Source organism: Mugil cephalus, chromosome 9, assembly GCF_022458985.1.
Source record: "Mugil cephalus isolate CIBA_MC_2020 chromosome 9, CIBA_Mcephalus_1.1, whole genome shotgun sequence".
Classification (NCBI taxonomy): Eukaryota; Metazoa; Chordata; class Actinopteri; order Mugiliformes; family Mugilidae; genus Mugil; species Mugil cephalus.
In genome coordinates, this window is record NC_061778.1 from 15,564,530 (window position 1) to 15,585,738 (window position 21,209).

The 21,209-nt window shown below is 41.5% G+C and overlaps 2 protein-coding genes and 1 non-coding gene across 4 annotated transcripts; 2 read left to right on the forward strand and 1 right to left on the reverse strand.

The window, feature by feature from the left end:
- Nucleotides 1-507: 507 nt before the first annotated feature.
- Nucleotides 508-7,500, forward strand: kbtbd3 (kelch repeat and BTB (POZ) domain containing 3). Of its 2 annotated transcripts, none has more exons than XM_047593408.1 (10): nt 508-858; nt 1,185-1,449; nt 1,523-1,688; nt 2,294-2,476; nt 3,475-3,648; nt 3,743-4,045; nt 4,458-4,700; nt 4,789-5,079; nt 5,207-5,356; nt 6,136-7,500. In XM_047593408.1, the coding sequence occupies exons 2-10, from the start codon at nt 1,196-1,198 to the stop codon at nt 6,256-6,258; spliced, it is 1,887 nt and encodes a 628-aa protein (XP_047449364.1). In that variant the 5' UTR covers nt 508-858; nt 1,185-1,195; the 3' UTR covers nt 6,259-7,500. The 2 variants fall into 2 exon arrangements, with proteins under 2 accessions (XP_047449364.1, XP_047449366.1); XM_047593410.1 differs by having other exon boundaries at nt 3,755-4,045.
- Nucleotides 7,501-9,070: 1,570 nt separating this feature from the next.
- wsb1 (WD repeat and SOCS box containing 1) lies at nt 9,071-19,769 on the forward strand. The gene is made up of 9 exons (XM_047593411.1): nt 9,071-9,250; nt 11,386-11,554; nt 12,254-12,537; nt 13,054-13,185; nt 13,456-13,556; nt 15,821-15,993; nt 16,293-16,406; nt 17,464-17,571; nt 17,796-19,769. Exons 1-9 carry the CDS (start codon nt 9,211-9,213, stop codon nt 17,956-17,958), a joined length of 1,284 nt encoding a protein of 427 aa, XP_047449367.1. The 5' UTR covers nt 9,071-9,210; the 3' UTR covers nt 17,959-19,769.
- A 1,126-nt stretch (nt 19,770-20,895) lies between these two features.
- trnah-gug lies at nt 20,896-20,967 on the reverse strand. Its single transcript has one exon. It is a non-coding gene; the product is annotated as a tRNA-His (tRNA).
- Nucleotides 20,968-21,209: the final 242 nt, after the last annotated feature.

Genomic DNA, 21,209 nt, shown 5'->3' on the forward strand with positions numbered 1-21,209 from the left:
AAACGGTACTGCAGCAAAGTGGAAGTTCACGTTCACCAGCTCTGATTCAATGCTTCTCTTCTCATGCATGACCAGAATTTATTCCCCGCAGTGAAGCTGCACCATCTAGTGGTTGTCAATTACACTGCACACGTGCAATCTAACGGAATCCAAAATAACAGCTTTTATAACTTTCAGATTTGTCTCGTGTTCAGGTGTCCGTCCAATTAACGTGCACTCCGGGGTATTACAGTGGTATATGGAACAATTTAAATGTAATGCAGTCCACTGAGTGTATTTAAGTGTAGTAATGCGTGAAAAGACATGCAAGGAATTTCATGTAGCATAATTTCATCTTGATTCATCCAAAACCAAATAAGTGAGTAGCATGATAGCTGAATTTGGGTAAATTTGAACTATACTTTAATACAGGAACTGTAAAAACTACTAACATGGCTACAGAACGAACACACGCAAAACACAAACATGTCATTTTAGCCATTTTGACCCCTTTTTATTTGCAACTGCAGACATATCTGAAAAACAGATGAACTACAAAACAACACACATTACAGAATTACATACAGAAACGCTTACGGTCAGTCGACCAATGATAGAGAACTGCAGTTCCCATGAGTCAGTGCGTCACTCCTTCTACCCACAAACAAAGAGCTGCGCACACAGCCCTGGGGGCTTTATAGAGGAGACAAACGCATTATTCTTTTTTAACAAAATATCACAGTTTCAGCTAACAAGATGCTAGCCAAGGCACGTGTTACCGCAAAAAACAAAAAAGCTGTCCTCCGAGCCCTCGCGTGATTTCACGCTTCCGGAAGTTAGAACCGCACGAGAAAGAGAGCTATCCGAGGTGCTGACACGGTGAGTAGTGCTTGTCCTGGTCTGGTTCGGACTATCTACCCGTGTACTTCAGACGTGAATTTAACTTTTTATGTCAATATATACTCCAAGATAGTGAGTAACTGGGCTGTTTTGAACTGAATAATTTGATTGTGTCAAATATCAAACGTGCTAGACAGTGGGATATTATACTTATATTATAGAGAGGGACTGGGATGTCTGTGACAAACCAACTGAAGTGAAATAGACTTTTTTCAATGCTTCCTCTTTGTGTATTTATCTGTTACATACAGTTTCAAATTAACTCGACAAAATAACATTGCATATTTTTTTACATTTTCTGCCAGACTTTGGCAAGATGGATGAACATCAAGATTCACCACCCTGTGTGACCAACACCCCCAGCAGTAAACCTGGCAGCGCTGCACAATGCAACGGGGTCCAAGAGCGCCGAACCATCCTGCGGGTGTCTGAGTCTCACGGACTGCAGCTCTTGGGCGTGCTCAGATCACTCAGGGAACGAGGACTGCTGTTTGACTTCACCATTAAGGTTCAGGAACACAGCTTTCCCTGTCACCGCTGTGTTCTTGCAGCATGTAGTGATTTCTTCAGGTATCTATCTATCTATCAATCTATCTATCGATCTATCGATCTATTATGCGTCACTGCACTGCTCTGTGTTTAGGGCCATGTTCGAGGTGGATATGAGAGAGCGTGACGATGGTTCAGTAACTCTGAGAAACCAGTGTCCAGAGGTCGTGGGTTCTTTTCTGGACTTTGCCTATTCTGGAGAGATACTCATCACCGATGGCAACGTAGACATGTTGTTTCAGCTTGCCTCTTTTCTCCAGGTAGCAATGAAGCCACTTCATCTTGCTTCTTTTATGTGTTGTAACCAGTGCATCTGATTCTGGGTTAAGATGTTACTGTGGAAAAAAAAAAGAAAGAAAGAAAAGAAACATCACAGTAGGACAGAAACATCTGCAAATGGTAAACTGAATGATAGTCAAATTACATTTTACTGCTTTAGTTACAAGGGGCATCTGTGCGATCCTATCATGAGCATTCAAAATGGTACAGTCACCCGGTTGTCTTCTGTCTCGACTGGGTGAGCTTGTACAGGCTATGTTTAATTTGCATTTCTCTCACCGTCTGTTTGTTCTTTTTAGCACCTGTTAGCTTGTCAGTCTTTCCGCATACACGGACCTTTGTGGCCCTATGTAATTTCCCAACTCATCTCCATCGATCCCAGCAGAGTTAATTTCAATAAGTGAAAACACTTGAGTGGGTATGCGGGCCTTCACTCAGCAAGATCAAGCAGAGTAACATAATTTCGGGAATCAATATTACAGATGTGGCTTCTTTATAAAATGTCTTTCTACACACACACATATTGTATGTGTTTATAGTTTATATATGCCATAATTTGTCCCTGTTACCATTCATGTGCCTGCAGGTGTCAGTCTTGTCCAAAGCATGCAGTGACTTCTTGATAGGAACCATGGATCTCTGCAACTGTCTGTCCCTCCTGTCCCTTGCCGAGGGGTACGGCTCAGTCTCGCTTCTCAAAAGTGCCAATGAATTTGTGATTCAAAACTTCTCTGACCTTTCGGAAACCACGGACTTCCTAGACATGCAGGTGAGGTTTGATCCTGTAGTCGATCACTGCATGACAAGGACATGGGCTATTCAGTGTGGGATGTTGTTAAAATAATTTCTGCAGTCCCTTTAATGACTCCTTATCCATTGTACAGTATATACCTTTACACAATCAGCCATAACATTAGGACCACTGACAGCCGTCTGGGATATACTGAGCAGTGTGGCCTGGCTGAGTGCATGTGCATCACATAATACCAGGGGATCATGTGGTATCTGGGTGCACTAAGACATGCCTGCAGAAGCAGCGTGATGCTTTGAGAAATGTTTGGATGTTCGGGGGACCTTCAGTCCTGCCGTTCACTCTTATGCTACATTGTGCCGCCTGTCTCAGCATTGTTGCGGGCCGTGTGCACCATTTCACAGAGACCCCACCCTAGAGCTGGCAGGACTGGCAGCAAAAGGGCTGAGGCAGGCGGTCATAATGTTATGGCTGATTAGTGTATTATGCAGACATTGCACTTGCTGCACTTGACCAACTAGTTACAGATCAACTGCAAAAGAATTTTGTTTTTACAATGGAACAATAGCCAAACTTGTTATAATTATTTTGTGACTCAGCTCTCCTCGTCTCTCACAGTCTGAGTGACTAAGAAAAAAAAAACACCAAATATGCGCATACATAATCTCGTCATTTAACTGTTCAGCCTCTCAGGGAATATTTTCATTGTTCTATGATCATCCTTGGCTACAAATCACTTTGATTTGTTAGTTGTTGGATTTGTGTGTTAGTTCTGAGAGAGGGGTATTTAGTTGGTTGAAATCTGCAACCTCACCACTATATGCTGTTAAATTTAATTTGATATGCATATAAGTTTGGGAGCCTTGATGGACTTCAAGTCAAGGTATATATAGTGTAATATAACTATATAATGATAGGATTATTAAACCTGGCCCCGGCCTTAACTATCCCTCCACACACATTTAAAAAAAATCCAGACTGTTTTGCTATGAGTCCATTTCCATTGCTCCTCTCAGGTAAAGGTGTTGGAGGACTGCCTAAGATCAGACGCTCTAAACGTGCACAGTGAAGAGGCTGCTGTGAAGTCGCTTCTTAGCTGGATTCGCCACGATCTCCCAGGAAGACAGAAGCTGTTACCAAGATTGTTGACTTTAACCCGACTGCACCATCTGCCCTCGCCTGCACTAAAGGTATAAAACCTCTAAACCCGACTTTAAATTTCATGCGTTTCATTATTTTTTTTAGCTCTTGTGATTGCCTCATCTGTCCTTCATAACAACTCAGCTTCTCTCTCAGACTCTGCGTGATTCGGAGTCACTCCTACGTGACGACGAGGCCTGTCTCTCTCTGCTGTCAGAGGCCCAGGGCAGACAGGCTCAGTACGACGGCCTGCTCACCGACGCCAGGCCCGCCACCACACAGAGCTACATCTACATCCACAAGACGGAGGAGAATGGAGAGATCCGCCACACCTTCTGCTACTCTCTGGAAACAGACCATTGGAAGGAGCTGGGCAGGGAGCAGGGAGAGGAGACACCCACGATGCCAGACCCACCAGGGTCTTACCTCACCAGCTATGCAGAGAAGGTACATTTAGGGAAAGAACTACGGTATTCCCAACCCATTTGTTTAATGACTGTTCATCACTAGTTATATTTTAAATGCTGTTTTGGGCGAGACGACTAAATAGAGAGGTTTTATCTGCAGATTTAATGTAATCCAATAAGCTATGTTAAGTATAAGTTATATAATTGAAGCAATAAGTCACTTTTTGTTGGATCTATTGAACTAAATGCTTGAGATGAGATGCTTTCAGGTGCATTTTGTCATTAAACTCCATAAAAAGAGCAGTAAACTGAAAAAACTAAGGAAGGTGTTTAGACTGTTCCAAAAAAAATTGGATAAGTTAGATATAGTTGCCTAAGTCCAAGTCTCTCATTACGTTTTACATACAGGAACTGTTTATCTTCTGCTCTAATCATTCAACAATGTTTCCAAGATGTTTGTCACTGGTGGTTGCCGGGGGAACTGTTGCCGGGCAATCCGTCTCCACGTGGCCGAACCATTCCACGATGCCACTGACGAGGTTTGGTGCTTCTGTCCTGTGACCTTAACCTGCACGCCTGCACCGGCCCTGCTGAAGCCCAGGACCATGCACACGGCCGTGACCTGCCTGGATCGAGTCTATGTTATTGGGGGGCGGACAAAGGGATCCAGAGGGGGGGCTCCCAGTTTGTTGCAAGTAACAGTGTTGTCGTGTGCAGTATCCACTTAGATTGTTATTATCAACTAGATTTTAACCAGCACAACATTTTTCTACTCTGTTCCAGGTGGAGTATTATAACCCCTTGACTCAGACCTGGGTCTCCGTCAGCCCCCTGCCCACTGCCATCTTCTACCCCGAGGCCAGTGCCTGTGGCAGTGTTATCTACACGCTGGGGTCCGTGGTGGAGATCACAGACTCTTTTAACCCCTCGCTTGACTGCTTCTTCAGCTATGACGCGCAAGAGGACCAGTGGAGTCGCCTGGTGGCCGAGTTCGGCCAGTTCTTTCATGCTACACTGGTCAAGGCTGTGTCAATTCATAACACGCTGCACCTCTGTGACCTGTCCACTTACAAGGTGAGCCATTGGTCGCGCGCTCATGAATGCACAAGTTGGTCGGTCGTGGCACCGCAGTCTGAAAATGATCATGTAAATGAAATATTTAAAGGCAGAGGTTAAAGTGCACCTTTTTTTTTGCACTCAGGTCTACAGTTTTTGCCCGGAGACCTGTGTGTGGAAGGGTGAAGGGTCGTTTGAATGTGCTGGGTTCAACGCTGGAGCAGTGGGCATGAGAGACAGAATCTTTATTCTGGGTGGAGACTATTCACCCGATGAGATCACTGATGAGGTTCAGGTAGGAACCTGACCAAATCCACAAAAGCTGCAATACTTGTATTATTTTAATTCACAGCTGAAACCCAACTGAAAGAATGTTAAATGTTTGGTTTTGCTGTCGTGCTTCAGAGAAACTAAACATCAAAAACCTTTGCACAGTACTTTAATACCGATCAGGCACAACATTCAAATCACTGGAGTAGCAGCTTACACTGACCGTCTTGTGACAATGTTCTGCTGGGAAACTTTTGTACCTGCACCACTCACCTAGACCAGACTAGGCACCTCCACTCCATAGCAATAAGACTCCTTGATGGCAACAGCCATCCACAGCATAATGCAGCCTGACACAGGCACGCACACAAAAATGGTTCAGGAACAACTCAGAAAACATGAAAAACAGCACAGGGTGTTGGCTTGACCTCAAGTATGTGTGGGATGCATTGGAACAATCCTGATCCACAGAGCCCCCACTTCTCAACCCATAGCACCCAAAGGCCCCCACTAACAACATCTTGTTGCCAGACACCACATGACTCCCTCAGAAGGTCCATCATGTCTATTCTCTGTTTTGGAGACGCAAGAGAGACCTACACACAATATTAGGAGTCATAGTGCTATGCCCATTCAGTGTATGCCAGTGTATCTAACCTATTAAGAATTTAACAAAAATGAGCAGCGTTACAGTTTACGTTACAAATCTGTTGACAGTTGGCACTGTCACAAAGTGTTTTCCTCATCAACCATCCATGCTCCTGGAGTCCTGACTACTTGCATGTTTCCTTGTCGCCTGTGCAGGTGTACTACAGTGGGAGGAGTCAATGGGAGGAGGTGGCGCCGATGCCCAGAGCGCTGACCGAGTTCCACTGCCAGCTCATCAGCTTCAACAGATACAGAGACCCGTGGGGTGACGCCCAATGATTCACTGCGAACACGCACACACGTGTTTCCCTTGTGTTTCAAACCCGAGCGCATGATGGACATTTAACACCTCGTAAGAGAAGAAGGACAATCTTCGACTAACACTGCATCTCCTCCAAGAGATCATCACAATGGCCAAATGATTAATTTATTTTTTTATTTGATCCTTAAAGCGAATGTGTGAAGCATCTGTTGTCATAGTATCATTGTTGTGTCCGTCTAAATATGGCTTCTCCCGTGGAGGAACCCTGTTGAACAGATGATTATTTTAGAAATCCTATTTTACTACCTGATTTTTTTATTTTATTTTTTTGACTGCTGGATTTACACTCCACTTAAAGAAGTCACATTATGAGTACATTCACCAGCTCTCCTACAGCCCGAACAGATGAAATGATGTACATACGCAGATGTTCCTCCGAAGGATAGACTTTAAACTTTATTGTCCCCTTGGGGAAATCCTTTTTCACAGCACCACCTCCGTTGCACATAGTCCACCACAGTACAAAACAGAACTGATGTACGGTAAACACAAGAGAGACGAATATTATTTTCTAAGAAAGAAAGAAACAAAACAGAAATGTGTAAAGAGAAATAGTAAAGCCATTTTAATTTAAACTTAAATTGGCATCTCTCCAATTCCCCTCATTCAGCGTTAGTGGCATTCCTGTTAATATGCCACCAGATTATATTTTCTTCAGAGACCAGCAACTACCAACAACCCAGTTACATAAAACATAATGAGCAAGGTTTCTACAACCAAAGCCATCTAAGATTTACTTTATCGCTATCTTTATCGCTCTATCTATAAAAATCATACATTTTCCTATTCTATCCTTCATTGGGGAATTTCCGTATTATTTTCAGCAATTTCCCTCCCCCTTTCTTTCCAGCTGTAGAAGAGCTGCTAAAATGCAGCGCTATTTAGAAACTGACCTAAAACATTCCTGTCAGTACTACCTTCAAAATGCTTGGCTTTTTTCTGCTCCCACACTGATTTATGACCCTGCATGCTCCGTCTCTCCTCTCATGATGCGCACAACCGTTCAGTGTTTGTTTGACAACATCTCGCCTGTCAGCCATAGAGAAACCGCTTCTGAGTCCTCAAGGAGAAAAAATACGGGCTTCACGTGAAATCAAATCGTGAAATGCATAACAAGTCTGCGCCATGAAACGGGAAGCAAGTCCAACAAGCTACAGGCTGTTTAAAGGCAAGAAGTGAACATAAACGTGCTGCTTCAATACTTGTGTCGATGTCTTGTTTTATGGGGGAATAGAGCTTATGTCACAATCATCGCTCTGGAAACACAGAGCAACCGACGCAACAGCGTAGGTCAAGGTTTAAAAAGTCACATGGGAGCCACAGTACGCATGGTTCAGTGTGGGCTGCTGTTTAGAGACACAGTGCAGTGTTCTAGCTGTCATAATTAAGATGTCCACTGTGAACTATTATTTTTTGTCACCCTCCCAACTCTACTCGTAACAGTTTAAAGGGATCACTCACTTCTCATTTGTTGCCACATCTGTTCATAGTCACTATTACTCAACAGAGAAATGGGTCACCCTGTCATATCCACGTGGGACACAGCACACACAAAGCATAAACAGTAACACGCCAACACAAGCATGACCAGCATGCATGAAAAGGTCACACTTTCAGTCACTTTGAGCGGATCTGCGCTTGCTGACCTTTATGGACTGGCATATATTTCAAAGTCAGATCAATAACACGAAAACTGGACACAGCAGTTAAATTGCTTCTTAAGGCTGTGGTGAACTGGAAGTGAAGAAAGAAGTCTGCTACTTCTCTTAACACTCTTAACACACACAGAATACTTGAAATGAAATGCAGTCTTTTGAGGTGACTTAATTTAATCACAATACACATACACATTTACAAGAATTTGACTCCAGTTACACTGCTCTCTGTAGACATAATAGGTAAAAATAAAATAAAATAAAATAAAATAAAATAAAATAAAATAAAATAAAAATAGGAGTGTTTATGGGATCGCTATTTACTGTTATGCATGTAAACAAATAATAAATATATTAAGTCTTATAATTGATACCAAGTTTCACCGTTTTTCCCTATGTTTTTTTTTATTATTTTTTTTTAGAGTCATTATAGTTCATTTTGTTCAAGATTACTATTCGTCTACACCAGCGCCTTAAGGTTAGTCTTTTTGATGATTAAGATTAAGATTAAGATAGTACTTTATTGATCCCCATTGGGGAAATTCAAATGTTACAGCAGCACAACAGTGACAAGAAAGAAATAAAATAATCAAAGAAATTAAATAGGACAACATCATTAAACCTTAAACAGAACAACAGTGAACAAGCAGCAAAAAGTACCGTACAAAAAGTACAGTACACAAAGTACACAAGTGACAGCAGTTGTAAATTCAGCCCCAGACATAAACATGGAATAGATTACCTCCCCTTTTAAATGAGTTACTTTATTTGCTTATTTATGCATTCATTTAAATTTTCATTTTTGCATGTACCCCTTTCTTTATCACCACATTTGGTTTCATTGTGTTCCTGTTTTGTATCCGTTGTTATATATCGACCGCTCCCTTATTTCACTTCGCAGTATGAATCTCCTGCCCAGTTTAAATATGCTTATATGTAATCATCTTAAGAAAGTCAACTGCTTGCTTTTTGGTACGTAACCATCGACTGTATGTTTCGTACTTATCAATAAAGTTTAAAGGAAAAAACGCTGGCAACAAACAATAATGCCTCGTGAAAGTACGGTCATTTTTTTCAATAAAGTTTAAAAGAAAAAAAAGACAGGCGGAGGGATCCGAGTGACGTCAGCAGCATTGCATCAGGAGAAAAGGCGCAGCTATTTCCGCAGCGACTGTTTATTTCTTTCGAGATATTTCCTTCGTACTGCTTACTGTCCGTGCTCGGCTTTTCTCTTAGGTCTGTGCCCTTATTTAGATGGCAAGCTTCCCAGAATCTGTAAACGAAAATGACCTAGGTAAGTAAACGCTTCGTGTATTAGTTTGGTCGATAAAAGCTCGGCATCCGACGCCCGCCACTGTACACTAATAAAACAAATATATCGCGTTGAACTAAAAATTAGTTCGTGTAACGTATCGCGAAGCCTACATGGTGTTTCGCAGCAAAATGCAGCGGTGGATGTAGTCAGAATTGATCGTAAATTGAACCAAATATCATCGAGTATTATGATTTGGACTTACGTACTGTATGCCGTGTGTTACAGCTAGCGAAAGTTTTGCTCAATTCGTGTCCGAGTGGGAAGGATGAATTATATGCAACGTCTCTGTAAACTTCCAGTGTATTTATCGGTTATTATAGACCTGCAAGCTGTTGGCGACATCCTGTCACGCATTGGCATGGATAAATCAGTTTATTTCATTTAAAATCTTCAGCTCATATCTTTCCCTCCCCCACACGCCAGCTGTGACAAACGGCCTCCGACGAGACGTACGTGCGAGCCTCCACGTCAAACCGTACATGCGTGTATTGTCTCAAAACCTGGGACCTAATTTTGGTATCAAACTGGTATATTTTTTATATGTTTATATATAAGAAACACCCTGGCCGAAAAGCCATCCTGTTTTTTTTTTTTTTTTTTTCTCAGTGGTGTAACGTTATCATTTGTTGGGGTGTGACATGTGCCGGAGCTCTGTTGTTTTTTTTTTCTTTTCAAAATGGCTGACATCTCATTTACAGTAGATATTTGGTTTATTTTTTATTTCAAAAAAGGTTTTGATCTAATCTTCATTCAGTTCTGTATAAAGTAAATTCAGATTTGCTTCATTGTAAAAAAAAAAAAGAAAAAGTCTGTTAGAGAAAAAGTATGTTGGTCCAAGTATAGTTTGGAAGTCTACTAATGACATTTACAAAGATATTTTCAGATTTATTGACATGCCGATGTTATAAAGGCATTAAAATGGTCCTCCTATCTGGAGACACTGTTTTCTACTGTATAAAGGTTGTAGTATTTCTTTGTTGTTGTCTGTTCAAAGCAGCTGCTGTGAAGCCGTCTCTGATATATTTGGAAATATACTTTGTGAAGTATATCCCTTTAAAAAAAAAAAAAAAAACTCAGGAACATTTTTGTTCCCAACCTTGTAAAATGTTCCACTCACCGTTGGGTTACATTCAAGAGCAGCTCATTTGTGTAAAAATATTCCACTCGCTGTTGGGTTGGGTTGGTTTGCACAGTTGTCCAATCAGATGTCTACATGTGTGACAAGCCCTCTCATGCGTTCGCAAAGAGGTTACTTTAGGAGGATTGCCGTTCCTGTGGCTTGCTCTAAATAAGGAGAGGCGTTGTACTTTAAACCTTCAGCAACGTCGGTTAGGTTTCTTGGTATTGCAGGCGAGTTGACCAGCTGCAGGGAGAGTTTTACCCCGAACTGCAGATGGGATTTGGAAATTTGATTGAAATCTAGATCTGGATCACACCCCTCTGATGCAATTGAGTCAAGAACCACATGTAAGATTAGCAGTTAAATTCATTAATGTGATTTTGTCATTTGTTCCACAGTAGAGAATAATCTCAAGTGTATAGTTAGAGGGGAAAAGATCATTAAATTAAATAAAACACAGATTCCTAACTTGGGTGTATGCACACTCTCAATCAACTTGTCCATAAAGTAGTAAGGCCATTAACAGATAAAATAAAATCAAAACAACGTACAGAACTGATATTCGTACATGTTGCTGCCAACGATAAAATCTTGATTATCGGTGGACATTTCTGCCTTGCACTCTGCAGGGATACTAGTTTAACTGTTGCTGGTAGGATTTTCTTTAGTAGGGCTCAAGTAACTTGGCTGCAGTTAAATATCTGATAAAGAACAGATGGGTGGCTTTTGGGACAGACTCTGCAAAGCTGGGACTTGGAGAAAATGTCTTACTTCAAATGGCAGACTGCGCCTTAAAAAGACTCACTGTGTTCTACATTTGAGTTGGTTTGCACAGTTAGCCAATCAGATGCCAACATGTATGACAAGCCCTTTCATGTGTGAGTGAATGTTTACTTCAGGATGTCCCTGTGGTTTGACCTGAATAAGGAGAATGTCCGTACATAGTTACTGAATGCAGTCATGTAACACCACTGTTGTTGTTGTTGTTTTTCAGGTAAGGCTAAGTTCATTGGTGAACTCCTGGTGCCTGTGGCTCCTTTCGACCAGAAGTCTGGACGTGAGACTTGGACAGTAGCCTTTGCACCCAATGGTTCCTACTTTGCTTGGTCTCAGGGGCATCGCATTGTCAGGCTCATTCCATGGACAAAATGCCTGAAGAACTTGTAAGCATTATTTGAATCTTGCATGCCAGAGCATGACGTTTATACTAAACGATCGTGACCAAAGAGACCAAAAATCATTTTCTTGTTTATGCACGTCTGCAATGGTTTGCAAACAATTAAATTGATTGGGGAAATCCGTAGATGTGTGTGCAATATGTTGAAAAAAATATGCATTTTAGAGAAAAATTTGAACAACTGTTGTACAAAGTATTCACACGCATGGGTTGAGGTTGGAGTTCTTTGAATTTACGAACGTCCTGTCTTTTTAGACCCTAACAGCTTGGCACATTTTGGGAATTTTCCCCTTTAGTTGCAAAAATGTTTTGAATAGTTCAAATTGTGCAGAAAACTCCTCTCTAACCACTTTATTTAAGTTTTGAGGGACACCCTGTTCTTGATAAGGTCTCTGTGATGCATCACTCTTTGACCACTATCTTTGCTGTATTTCATGGTATGTCTTTAAAATAGTTTGCAGTCCATATCTCAGCAAAACCTTTCTCCTCTCATCCCGGTGATGCTTAGTAAGCTTTGATTCCTGGTGACTAGTTGGAATTGTTTTCTTATTGTCATCATTATTCTCTGAAATGTGTCATTCATTTCAGTGGCATTACATCAGTTGCGATTGTATAATCAAATGTAGAAAAAGTTCCCTCCCTGTCCACCGTAACTAATGTCTTCCTATAATGTTTATTCCTGTAGTTCAGTGGGCCACGACGGAGAGGAAACCAATGCCTTGAGCCCCCGGCGCTTGTCCCGTCAAAACAGCGACGGAAAACAAGTCATCCCGGTGTCTGGCGAACCCCGCGAACACACCATAGACTGCGGTGACATCATCTGGGGCTTAGCCTTTGGGTCCTCGGTGCCTGAGAAGCAGAGTCGCTGTGTCAACATCGGGTGGCATCGCTTCAAGTTCGGCGAGGACCAGTTGCTACTAGCGACGGGTCTCAACAATGGTCGCATCAAGATCTGGGACGTTTACACGGGTGAAGACACATTTTCATTAATTTAATTATAATAGTTTTTATTTGTTCATCAGTATGAGTTGATTTTCATATTTGGTCATGGAGTTAGTGCATTTGATTAAGTCTCTACAAACACATAAAATGCAGATAAAGAAAAAATTTGCAGCCTCCCACTTAGACCTGTGAGACTGGAAATGTGTGTTCTCAACTTTCGGCCGTGCCTGGATGCGTGTCTTCATCGGAATCAAAATCTTGCATACTGCCTCCATGTCCCTTAAGCCAGACAGATGACAGATAGTTGTTACGTGCAGGCAGAACCCTGTACGTGCCAGAAAAAGCTGCACGCCATTTATTGTTGCATTTTGTAAGCACTACTAAGTCAAATCACCTGGCTCTCAACAGCTTTAAACATCAGTACATTAGTTGTTTGAACTTGAAGCCCTAGTCAAGACATGAGTACAGTCTGATGTGTGTGTTTTTCTTCTGTCTTTGTGAGTTTTTCATGACCTTTTTTTTTTTTTTTTTTGCTTGTTTCAGGTAAATTGTTGCTGAATCTGATGGATCATACTGATCTAGTTCGAGACTTGACTTTTGCTCCTGATGGCAGCCTTATGTTGGTGTCTGCATCAAGAGATAAGACCCTTCGTGTATGGGACCTTAAAGATGATGGTGAGTAGTTGGGAGAATTGGTAACGTCTGGATACCATCATCATTATTGATTTGCTCAGGACAAAATACATTTGGGAGCACATTTTTCTCAATTAAATGTAGATTTTGTGGCTTATCGACTAAATCCATATATGAAAGTGGACTTTATACCATATATGGACATATAAAAGACTTTCCAAGTGGCATCTTAATACTAAAAAAAAAAAATGCTGCAGGTGTGACTTGTCTGGTTTGTGTCAGAACACAACATCAGTATTGTTTGTCTCGTAGGTAACATGGTGAAGGTTTTGCGGGGGCATCAGAACTGGGTGTACTGCAGTGCCTTCTCCCCTGACTCCACCATCCTGTGCTCAGTTGGTGCGGGCAAAGCAGTAAGTGTTTATGTTCCTTTTATCTCATTTTCTTGAGTGTGATAGCTAATCTACATGCATTTTCCTTGCTATCAGTTATGCTCAGTCAGCCTTCAAATTACAACACACCCCATCTGCCATCCCCTGCCCTCCCATTTCCACCTTGGAGCAAACTGTGTGCAGTGTCATGATGAGCTGACTGCATTTAGATGCTGTTTGGTTTGTTTGCTGTGGGGGGAAAAAAGATTTTGGTGTTTTATAGTTTGCATGCACAGCAGATAATTATTATTAATAGATACTGGTGGGGATAAATAAACTGTAAGGTTATTTACTGCAGGGGAGAGCATTTTGCAAATCCCTGGAAAAATACTATTCTGCAGTTCTTGAAAGATTTCAAATTCCATGTAAAACTTGCATATTATCAAAGGTCAGCTAAGAAAATCAATTCGACATTTTATCACATGTTGAAGTGAGTTCCTATATTTCTTCAGCCCTGAAGACGGACATGTTTCTGTGTATCCATAGACCAGCCACCATTAGTTACGTAGCCGTATTTACTCTGAATCCTAGATTAATGTGAGCATGGTGATCATACTACACTTGGTGGTAGTTTTGTTAGGCTGTGTGTGTCCCTACAGTGTGTGTCTTGCTCTTCCTGTCACAGGTGGTGGCAGAGCTCAGTGTGTGATTGGTTTTGAAAGGAGCGCCGCGCTGACATTTTGAGCAGCCGGTGTAAACCATGGACGCACAGTGCACAATGCCCAAAGGCCTGGCCAGGGGCAGCCTGGCACCTGAGCCGCAAGGTCAATCTGTACGTAGGTGCTGCTCCGTGTCTGTCTACCTCTGCTGTCGCAGTTCCTCTATTTATTTTATTAATTTGAGTTTAAAACTGTTATTAAACGGGTGGTTAAACCTGTCTCCCCCCCCCCTCCCAACTGTCTCCCACCCTCTTACCTCCCCCTGTATCTATAAATAGTTCCCTCTAACATCTGCACATACTAGCTCCTCTTTTTGTCGCTGGGATTTCTGCTACTTTCAGTCCAACATATATTTGTCCTGTGGCACAGAGAGTAATATTTGAATGTGGCCAATTGGCATGTCTTTGAAAACTATGCAGCCAGCTGGACAACTAAACTACCACTCCCTTCTCTGTCAGCTGCTTTGTAAATGGTGGTGCACATGATAATAATGAAAACATTCTTTGTTCCTTTACTAAAAAAAACAACTCGTATCCTACAAATAAGCTTTCATAAAGCATCAGAGTATTTCTGCTCTTGGCAGAAAGAGAAGAACAATTGGTTATTGTGTGTAGTTTTCTATCACGACAAAGAAATTTAGCAGAGAAAATGATGCTGATGTTTTTACCTGAACGTGGGAAAAAAATCCGAGGGTAGTGAACCCCCACCCCACCCATATGATGGAACTATTAGTTTGCATGTGACTAATACGTTTATATAGATTATTATTTAACTGCATGAGTTAACATTCAGTGTTTGCAGCACCAGCACTTAAATATCTAACTATAAATAGTCTAACAGTCAAAAAGATGTTTTTAAATGCACAGATCTCTGATGACATGCTGCTCCCAAAGAGCAAAGACATTGATACGAACAGTTCAGGCCTTTTCTCACTGTTCAAAGAAAAATTCCTCCACAGATTTCTACCTCCTTCTCTCTCTATATGTGTGTGAGTGTGTGTGTGTGTGTGTGTGTGTGTGTGCGCGTGCGTGTGCGTGCGTGTGCGTCCATGCATGCTTATATGTACTTTGCCAGAGGTGTCGATCCTTTGGCCATAAAATATTCTTTTCTCTTGCAGTATCTGTCTCTCTCCATAGGCTTCTGCTGGAGATGTGAGCCTATTGTAAACACAGTGAACAAAAACTCTGAAAGGGGAAACCAGTGGAGTAACATTATGTTACCTTAAGTTACTTCTTGTTTTGTTTTCTGCTTTTTTTTTATTTAAAAAAATAATGTCAAAGTTAAATGGTCAAATGCTTTTGTTTCATATCTTTTATCTGTGCAAGTGATGTGTTCACTTAGACATAGATTTGCAGCTTGTGTCTCTTTCTCTTTTGTTTTTTTTTTTTGGCCCCATTTAAGGTTACAAAGCATTACAGAGACACTGAGCATAACTGTTAATTAACTTAATTCAGTTTTCATTGCTGTTACCTAAATCAACATGTTAATGCTACGTGTACGTGAAGTAATTTTTAGAGTAAAATCTATACATTTATACCCAATCTGTATCACTCCATGGGCTATAACAGTCCTTTCTTCAACTTGCAGGTGTTCCTATGGAACATGGATAAATACACACTGATCCGAAAGCTGGAGGGTCACCACAATGATGTGGTCTCTTGTGAGTTTTCACCAGACGGGGCGCTGTTGGCCACCGCCTCCTACGACACCCGGGTTATTGTTTGGGACCACCACAAGGCCACTATCCTGCTGGAGCTTGGGTAAGACACATAACATAGGGGCTATGGGAAAACTAGGTTATTGAAGGGTAATGACTCCCAAAACATAGCTTAGCTGCTTTGTTAGTAGTAGAGTAGAGAGACGTTGTTGTTTTTTTTTTTTTCAGGCCAGGCCCATATAATTACAAAACCCTGAGTATATTGAACGAAGCACAAGTGTGTCTCACTACTTAAGAGAATAGATTTATTTATTTATTTTCAAAAGTGTGAGTCTGCCATGTAGCTTTTTAAATCTCTAGTGCTGGTCCCATTACTGAACTCCTGCTCTCGTCTTTCTCCAGCCATCTTTTCCCCTCCCCTTCACCGATTTTTGCTGGAGGAGCAAATGACCGCTGGGTTCGCTCTGTGAGCTTTTGTCCCGATGGCCGCCACATCGCCAGCATCACCGATGACAAGTAAGTAAGACGCTGAATAACATCTGTTTAACCGGTTACTGGTGTCCATTGTCGTGTTTGTGTTTCAGGGCGGGTCTCTTGGTTTTCATTGTTTTCACAGTGCTTTTAATAACAAACCAGCCAGAACTGGAATTTAGTGTTTCTCTTGGCGTCGGCTCCAGTAGGCTTTGTTTATCAGCATGACCTCTTTTAACTCGAGATAGGCACCATTTATAACTAATGTTATATGAATTAAAGAATTATGGTTTCACAAGACTCTACAAAAACGTTCTACTGAGTTCCTCTTGAGTGCCTGGTTGTTTACTTTAGCCTTAGATCTGGAAATGGTAGAGCACAGCGAAAAAAAGAAAAAGAAAAACCTGCATTAGCTGGAGTTTGTTTTTTCCACTCTTTTCAGCGAGTCAGGAGAGTTTGGTTGGAGCACAGAGCTACTTTGTTTTGGTCTATTTTGGACGGTTTAGTATCACATGAGTGACACAAGGTAGCCATTAATCATTCAGGCCGCGTCTGGATAAACGCTGAAAAACATGTTGATGGAAAAGCTCTGTTATCTGAAGGAAAACAGACAAACACCACCGGTTATAAAGTTTCATTGTATAATGTTTTCATCGTTGGTATCGTTAAATTAGTTTTAGGCTCTGAATTGTCTCGTGTTTTTGGAAGCAAAAGAACAACACATGTGCTAATGGCATTCATGGAGTCCTGGAATGACCCTGTGCCTCCAGCACCACTTCTACTTCCTTATTTGTCTCTGTGTGCACTAAATATGAAGAATGCATTTAAAGTGAGTGTCAGCTGTTCCTTTAAGGTGAAATATTTTCTTCTCGTGTCTTTCACATGTTCACAGTTGTTTTTTCAGTAGATTTAGACCAGAGGGGAAAGCTGTGTTATTCAATAGTAGGGGACAGAAACCCAAGGTTGGCTGTTTGGCCTTGACTCATGTCACATTGATTCAAGCCAGTTCATTTTTAACCCTACACTGGTATTTTCTTGAATGCAGTGTGGACTCTGACAACAATGTCCTTGATGTTTTTTTTTTCTTTCTCTCTTTTCTCAGGCTACTTCGTTTCTGGAGCATCGAGGATAGGGCTCCTCAGGCAATCGCCTCTGTCTCTAACGGCCTCTGCTGTGCCTTTTCTGCTGAAGGAAGTGTCCTTGCTGCTGGGTAAGACAATAGCAAATGTACAGAGAGACGCACAGATCACATTACAACATGACTCACATCCTGTCTCATGACTGTGAGCCAGCGAAGCCCCTCCTTTTTTTTTTTTTTTTTTTTTTTTTTTTTTTTTTTTTTAATGTCGGCTTGTCACACAATTTAAAGACCAATGAATGCATTACAGTTTTCTGCCTTCTGTTGTTTGACTTCTCCTCCCTTTTCCATTTTAGGACTCGCGATGGTAGTGTGCACTTCTACGAGTGTCCTCGTAGCATAGCCAGCCTGCAGCACATGTGCAGAATGGCTCTCCGCCGGGTGATGACCACTCAGCAAGTCGAGACCCTTCCCATTCCCACTCCGCTCTGTGACTACCTGACCTATAAAGTCATCTAATCTCCAGCCCCTGCTGACCCAGTTGCACATGTTGCTAACATCAGCATCCCGAACAGTGAATTTTTCATAGAACTTTGAACAAATCAAAGTGACAAGAGGACAAGAGGAAAAGAGTTACGTTTTACCTGAAACCCCAAAGCCATGTCAACATCTCAACCCACAATATTTTGTACATATTTATTTTTGTATATGCTTTTGTAAATGAGAGTACTGGGACCTGCGCACCATCCGTACATGTAAGGACAGTTTTGGGCCCTCCTGTTTCTAGCGAATCACTGCAGTACCTTGTAAGTGTCGAGCTCCTCTTCCAGTTGGCCCCCGCCCTCGCTCCCCACCAGCTTCAGTAAACCTCCTCGTCTTTTCCTCCGACTTGAAATGGCTGCTGCGGTTAATAGAGAGGCTTTCCAGTGGTGCTTGCTCTTTAATGTCAGGTTTTCTTTTCGGTTTGCGTGGCGGAGCTAAAGGGAAGAGAAGATTCTGAAGGCCAATGCTCAGATCTATGAACTACTGATACTGTGTTCTAGTATCTTAATATCATATTGTCGTGATATACAAATCAAAATCACGTTTTTATTCTCATTCCCACCATCATGGCACACTCGGTGAAATCTGTATCATTTTAATAGGGTGAGCAAAGTTAACATTTACCAGATGTACCAGTCACCATCCAATTCGGCCTATTATGTAACCAGCTAATGTTTGTGGTCTAGTCAAACAAAGAGACATAGTTATAACACAAAGAAGCCAGCTATCAGTACACCACTGGAGCCTGAATAATAAATCAACCAAGCTGATATATTGGCTAATCTAAGATAATTATTGCAGATGTGGTTTCGGTGCATATTCTGGTTGGTAAGTGTCGCAATAGTTTCCCTTCAAACTCTGTGGCTAGTCTCACAAAATGCCTCAGGCTAAAAATGGTGAACTTTAATTTACTTTATTTGTGTGCATTCCTTTGCGGAGGGCAGTGTAAAGCCTTGGAACCAGTGTTAAATAATTTTAAGTACCTCTAGCACTTAACTTCTGCCTACATGTGTACATATTCCCAGAGACTCTATGTAAACACAATCTTGTGCCATGTCCATGAACATATCAGAGATGTCATCTTTGTATCACTTTATTTTGTCGTTATATATATATATATATATATATCTCGTTCTTCTGTTGAACATGTGTATTTTTGTTTTTCCTTTAAATGTGAAAATGTCAGCAAACGACTACACACACGTCTTATGGATTCGTTACATTATTAATTACGTTAAGCAATTCCTGAAGGTAATCTAAACCCAACCAATCAGTTTCCAGCCTTGACCATCAGATCTCAGACCCATCATGTTTACTAATCCCGTTCTCTGATTTTTCTTCTTCTGTTCGTCTGTGAGAGAGGAGATGTAAAGAAACGTTAAGTGAGCTCTAAGTGTTACGAGTTTTTGTTTTTCTCTTGGGAAGTGGGTGAATAACATTTGTCCATCAGCCGTTCTCTGACAGCGCTAATGCCAAAGGTTTTTCCTTTTTCTGAGGGTTTATGTAAATGGTTGGGTTCTCATAGTTTCTGCTGCAATGTTGCGTGAATGGGCTTTCCATGCATAACTCACTATATGGAATCTTAACAGGGGTTTGCATTACATGATGCTACTTCTTCTGTTGAGATCAGAAAACACAATCCTGCCTCCTGAGACGCAGTATGACGCGGTAAATATATCAAATATATATGAATGTTTGAAGTTACTGCAATCGTCTTGTAATGTTATTTTTTTGTGTGTATGTATGTGTGGGTTTCCTGTTTCATTAATAAAGACTTTTTGACAATATAATGGAGTGGAAAATCATTTTTACATTCTGGAAGATTAAATGTGGTTATGTTGAAGTCCTTTTGCTCAGAGTGGACATTAATGGGCGTGTCTTCAGGTGAGTATGACAGGAGGAATTTCTTAAAAAAAAATTTTTGCCACTCAACCAAGGGACAGGTGGAGCTTTTGGATTTAAATAGGCTTATCTGTGGGTGATTCACGACATTCATCCTCTGGTAGTACATTCCCCTCAATTCTGATGATTTTCCGTCTCCTTGATGCCACCTGACCACATTTATCCAGGCCAGACAACCTGATGTTGTTGGACCTGTTTGTGTTTATAACACCAGCGTAGAGACACATTAGCACCCTCTACTATGGGTTTTGTTGCAAGAATAGACATGACGAGAGATTCAGAGCCACACAGAATTAGCAAGGCAAGATTCAGCAGTGCCATGCATGAAGTTGTTTTTTTTTTTTATAGATGGTTACTAAGTGTTAATCAACTCCTCTGATCTTGTCTGTGTCAGCAGTTATGACACGTGCACGGAGGCCGTAAACATCTCAAGCGCACAGAACTATATTTGTCTTAAAGTTAGCACAAAGGATATAGGAGATTATAGATGCATTGTCTTCCAAGTGTTTTGCAAGGTCTGTATTGTATTATTTGTCTTTGCACTCATTCTTGCACTGTTGGCATTGTTTGTTTGCACTGTTCGTACTGTTTGCTCTGTTTTTGTCATGTCTGCATGAGTTTGCATTTTATGCTCCGTGCCCTATATTTAGTCCTCTTCATGTAGTTCAATGGTCCTGTAGAAACGTCCTCTCAGCTCACTGTGTGCTATGCTGTTGAAAGGACAATAAAGACCTGTGACTTTTGAGGTTATTACTAAATCGCCAGTGCAGGTCGAACAGTGACTCCGGCGCAACGTGCCTGCAGTTTCTTAAATGCTCACTAGAGGCAGGCCACAAAAGCACCATTGTAATGCCCAACTTTCAAGAATAAACAATATTTGAACAGGACCTCTAAATCTATGTTGGTGTCCCGTTGTTTCGAGGCTGCGTCTCTAAGCTCCTTTTATTATTTTAGTATTTATAAAATTAAAAAAAAGAAAAAGAACTCATCTGCCGTGACATTGTACCACAATGCCGTGACCCGGATTCGAACCGGGGTTGCTGCGGCCACAACGCAGAGTACTAACCACTATACGATCACGGCGAGCTACGATGAGCTGAGGACGGAGCCCGTCGACGCGAGATTGGTCCCTGTGCGTGATGACGTCAGTGTAGGAGTTAGATCATTATTTATTTATCTGCGCCATTATGTTTCGCCGATTACGTCTCTAATCGTGGAAGCCTCCATACGCACAGTAACGTGCAATAATAAAGGTGATGTCATGAAGGTAATACGTATGAAATACGTAACTTGACCACCTGCGACTCCGATCAGCCACACTATTA

Bases quoted from the DNA above. Each gene is read 5' to 3' on its own strand.
- kbtbd3 (XM_047593408.1), top strand. From the start codon at position 1,196: ATGGATGAACATCAAGATTCACCACCCTGTGTGACCAACACCCCCAGC. The intron at 1,450-1,522 runs GTATCTATCTAT...CTCTGTGTTTAG, and splicing joins GCATGTAGTGATTTCTTCAG to GGCCATGTTCGAGGTGGATA. The intron at 2,477-3,474 runs GTGAGGTTTGAT...TGCTCCTCTCAG, and splicing joins CGGACTTCCTAGACATGCAG to GTAAAGGTGTTGGAGGACTG.
- wsb1 (XM_047593411.1), top strand. From the start codon at position 9,211: ATGGCAAGCTTCCCAGAATCTGTAAACGAAAATGACCTAG. The intron at 11,555-12,253 runs GTAAGCATTATT...TTATTCCTGTAG, and splicing joins ACAAAATGCCTGAAGAACTT to TTCAGTGGGCCACGACGGAG. The intron at 17,572-17,795 runs GTAAGACAATAG...TTTCCATTTTAG, and splicing joins GGAAGTGTCCTTGCTGCTGG to GACTCGCGATGGTAGTGTGC.